At 29.8% G+C, this 3,758-nt stretch overlaps 1 protein-coding gene across 1 annotated transcript in view; it reads left to right on the top strand.

The window, feature by feature from the left end:
• The window catches only part of LOC111087726, a gene marked incomplete at its 5' end in the record, with an annotated part of 57,976 nt that overhangs the window by 20,529 nt on the left and 33,689 nt on the right, over window positions 1–3,758 (top strand). The window contains 4 exons of the mRNA XM_022395356.1: window positions 645–809; window positions 2,466–2,548; window positions 3,042–3,240; window positions 3,451–3,644. Coding sequence (XP_022251064.1) covers window positions 645–809; window positions 2,466–2,548; window positions 3,042–3,240; window positions 3,451–3,644 — 641 coding nt within the window. The remainder of the gene's footprint in view (window positions 1–644; window positions 810–2,465; window positions 2,549–3,041; window positions 3,241–3,450; window positions 3,645–3,758) is intronic.

Here is a 3,758-nt window from a genome sequence, read left to right as displayed (position 1 = left end):
TAATTTTGTTTTCTTGTGCCCAATAATGCATAATTTCATTTGATAAACACGTTTAGATTGAATGGTAATTTATAATCAGTCACAAGAACGTCGAATCTGAATCACTTGAAAAAAACACGGGGGTGCTTAACTTTTTTCCAGGTGTATATTAAATATTCTAACCAACACTTTCTAATGAAAGTAAAAATAAAGAAACAATAGCATCATCACATTTTAACTCATTATCCCAATTCACTGATAATAAATCTTATCTAATGCCTTCAAAATATCCATCTGAAAATTAGAAACTAATTTTTTTTTTTCCATCTGAACATGCAGCAAAACATCAATCCTGATTATGCATAGTTTTACCCAAATGATCCTCCTTTTCAACTCTTGCAACCATATCCTCAGTGATGATTAATAGTAAATCTTCATTGGGATCCCTTCTGGTTGTCTCTCTGATCATTTCATATAGAAAACCATCTTAAATCACTTCAAAAAACCTCTCCCTCACATTCTGACTACCAATCAGTGTTTCTAAAATTAACTTCCCTTAATTACTGCATCAGTATCGTTATTCATATATTACTGTAACTTTAATTATTGAAAACAAATAAGAAAAATGCTGTTTTCAGTGAAATATTTTATGTAATCTACTTCAGGAAGTGCAGTAGTAGTAATCTTTGACCGACCAGTGGAAGTGTCTAACCTGCAGGATTGTTCTCTTCTTCTCTCTGCTTCCACATTACAGCAGCTGGGTGAAAAATCTCTCTGTCACTGGGCATCCCAAACCCAACTTGTTGTTTTTGTGAGTAAACAAATCAAAGGTGAGTTAATTTTATTACTATCAAATATAACCCACTAAATTCAGCAAAGACTTGCTTATGTTAAGCACAAAAATTTACTCATTAATATAACATATCTGGCTTCTTATCTCATTATTACTTTTAATATCATTTATTTTAAATTCATATTACTTTACATATTGTCATCCCGAAATTAAAAGACAAACAAATTAATGTGTGTTATTGTTTTTTTTTTCATTTTGTTTTATGTGCTATTTACTAGTTATATTGAATACTGTCACTCTGTTCTTAATAGTTTCATAAAATTTGTTTCACCAATATATTTCTTATCTCTACCATGTCTTTTTAAGTTCTGTATTTCAGTTATATATTTCTGCAGTTTGTGTGTGTGTGTGTGTTTTATAAAAATGGTATTTTATTATTGGCTACTAAAACGAATGCAGTATAAGAGTACATCAAACAACATATTGGATCTGCAGGCTTTCTAGCATTCCTAAAATTCCTAGGTGCTTGAGAATTCCTAAATTGTTTGCTTGTATGGCCAAGAAACTGAATTATATAATGCAAATAAAAGTTTGTTTCTTGCTTGTTTTTGTGTAATATCTATTAAACCAATGTTTCCTAGCTATATATAATACAGGTTCTATTTCAAGCCAGTTTTTCAAGTGAATCTCATCCTTGGCTTGATTATCAGCATACTTCAAAAATTAATATCCATAGTTCCATACCTTGCTTTTAATGCATATGAAGTATATGATGGTAACCAATGTGCTGAAGACTAGAAGGAAACAGTTAAGAAGCAAAATAAGTCATGTCTGTGAATTTATTTATTACTATTTGTTTGAAAAGGGGTAAGTTTCTGATGTAGTTAATTGGAAAAAATACGAAAGAAAGTCATAAATGTCCCTAAAATTCCTAAATTTAATCTTATAATCATTGAACATAGCTCTAAATTATACCCTATGTTTTTGTCAAAATTTGCTTGCAAACTTGGATCTGTAGTTCATAAAAAATTCATAAAATGTGTTAAAGCATCTTTAAGATTTAAATTCAGGTAATCCAGAAGAAATCCTACAAGCAACTGAAAATACATCTTGCATCTTTAATAAATTTGAATAATAATCAGTGATAATTTACATTCAAAACTCCCTCAGAGAACCCAATAACTAACCATATCAACATATTAGCCTAATATAAGTGTGAAAATAGTGTCTCATTTATATACATATTAGGTAAAAAATATAACTGTAAGTATTATAACCTTGACATTTCTCTTAGAGAACCCAGATTTTAATTATATCACATAACAGTACAGTAGAAGTGTGGAGAACCATGTTTTGATTACACACTTGGAAGTTAAAAAATAATACAACCTTCGTGAACTTGCTGTAGTTTCCTTTAACCTTGACTGTTTATTATACTACCAAAATGATATGGTGTGAAGCAGTAAGTTTTTGTTGAAACTCTTACATTATGAAAGAATGACACACATTACTTCCAGAACATCTGAATGTGTGTGTATATATATATATATATATCTCAGGGTGTAATGTATTTCAGTTCAAGCCTTACTTCATATCTTAAGTTTACTCAATTAGTGGATTGTTTATAAATGTTGTATAATCATTGCTATACACAGAAAGAAAATATTATCTGTATCTTTACCTTTATTATCAGGTAACACAGTCACTGTTACTCTACAGTCTGGGGTTATATCAGAAGCTGACCAGGAAGTGGCTGAAGCTATGACTAGTAACCTGGTAATAATAGAAAAATATTTGTTTCATATGTAACACTTTCTATATTACTGTGTTTATTTTATTGTTCATTTTGCTTTAGTAATTATAAACATTATTATTAAACTGCAGAAATATAACTAAATAGGTTTTTGTATATACAGTGTATGTGTTAAGTTAGGTTACTATATTGTGAATTAAAGCAGTTTCAAAACCCCATAAATATTAAAAAGGTTTTTTCTTTTGTTATTTTTTGTAAAACATCAGTGTATTTGAGGATAAAATTGTTGTCTGAAGTTGGATTAATAGAATGCTTTGAGGAAAAAAATTCCATTTTACACTTTCAAAGCAAATTTATAGGATATTTTCCATGTGTTAAACTTTATTTCAGTTTGTGTTTGTGCAACAATATCAAGTTTTATGAAAATAATCATAGAATTTTGTATTCTGTAAATGCTAATATCTTTTTGTTTTGGAGTAAAAGTATTTTCAGATTTTGTTTTAAAAATATTCACAGAATGTTCAAGCCAGTAAAGTTCCTTCTGGTGGTGAAAACAAAGTGATGATTACTGGACCAAGTACTGTCTCTTTGTGTGGAAACTTTGTACTGACAGCACACTTTTCATCTCCAAAAGGTGGTGGTACAGATTTTTTCTGGACAGTACAATGCACTGACATGCAGAATGTTGACCAGCACTTACTGAATACTGTTAGAGGTGAATATAAAGCTTAATATATTACAACCTCACTGTAGTACATGTACCAGAATCTACAACCCTTCAAAGCATACTTGCCAGAAGAAATTATCTTTCAGAACCTGATTATTTTAATTTTGTAAATATTGAACTTTAAAACTGAAAACAAATATTCGGTGAACTTTGAAAACTATCATTTTAATACAAAATGTTCTCTTTTTTTCATTACAGGGACAAAAATGCCTCATCTGATTTTGGAACCATCTTTGCTAGAAGCTAACATCATTTATGAGTTCATTGTTTCTGTCAGACCACCAGGGGAAAGAAATTCTCTTCAAGCTTATCACTCAGTTACTAAGCATTCTTTTCCGGCCCCCCTGGTGACAGTATATCCAAGTTTCTTGCTCTCAACAGATCAACTGAGTGTTAGTGAAGAGTAAGTGTCATATTTTTAACCAAATTTATATTAACTTAGAACAACAACAATTTTCATTAATCTAACTTTTTATTAATTTTGTTCATTGTTAAACTGCTGATTG

This window comes from Limulus polyphemus, unplaced genomic scaffold (assembly GCF_000517525.1).
Source record: "Limulus polyphemus unplaced genomic scaffold, Limulus_polyphemus-2.1.2 Scaffold2532, whole genome shotgun sequence".
Lineage (NCBI taxonomy): Eukaryota > Metazoa > Arthropoda > Merostomata > Xiphosura > Limulidae > Limulus > Limulus polyphemus.
This window is presented reverse-complemented; position numbering and strand designations above follow the sequence as displayed.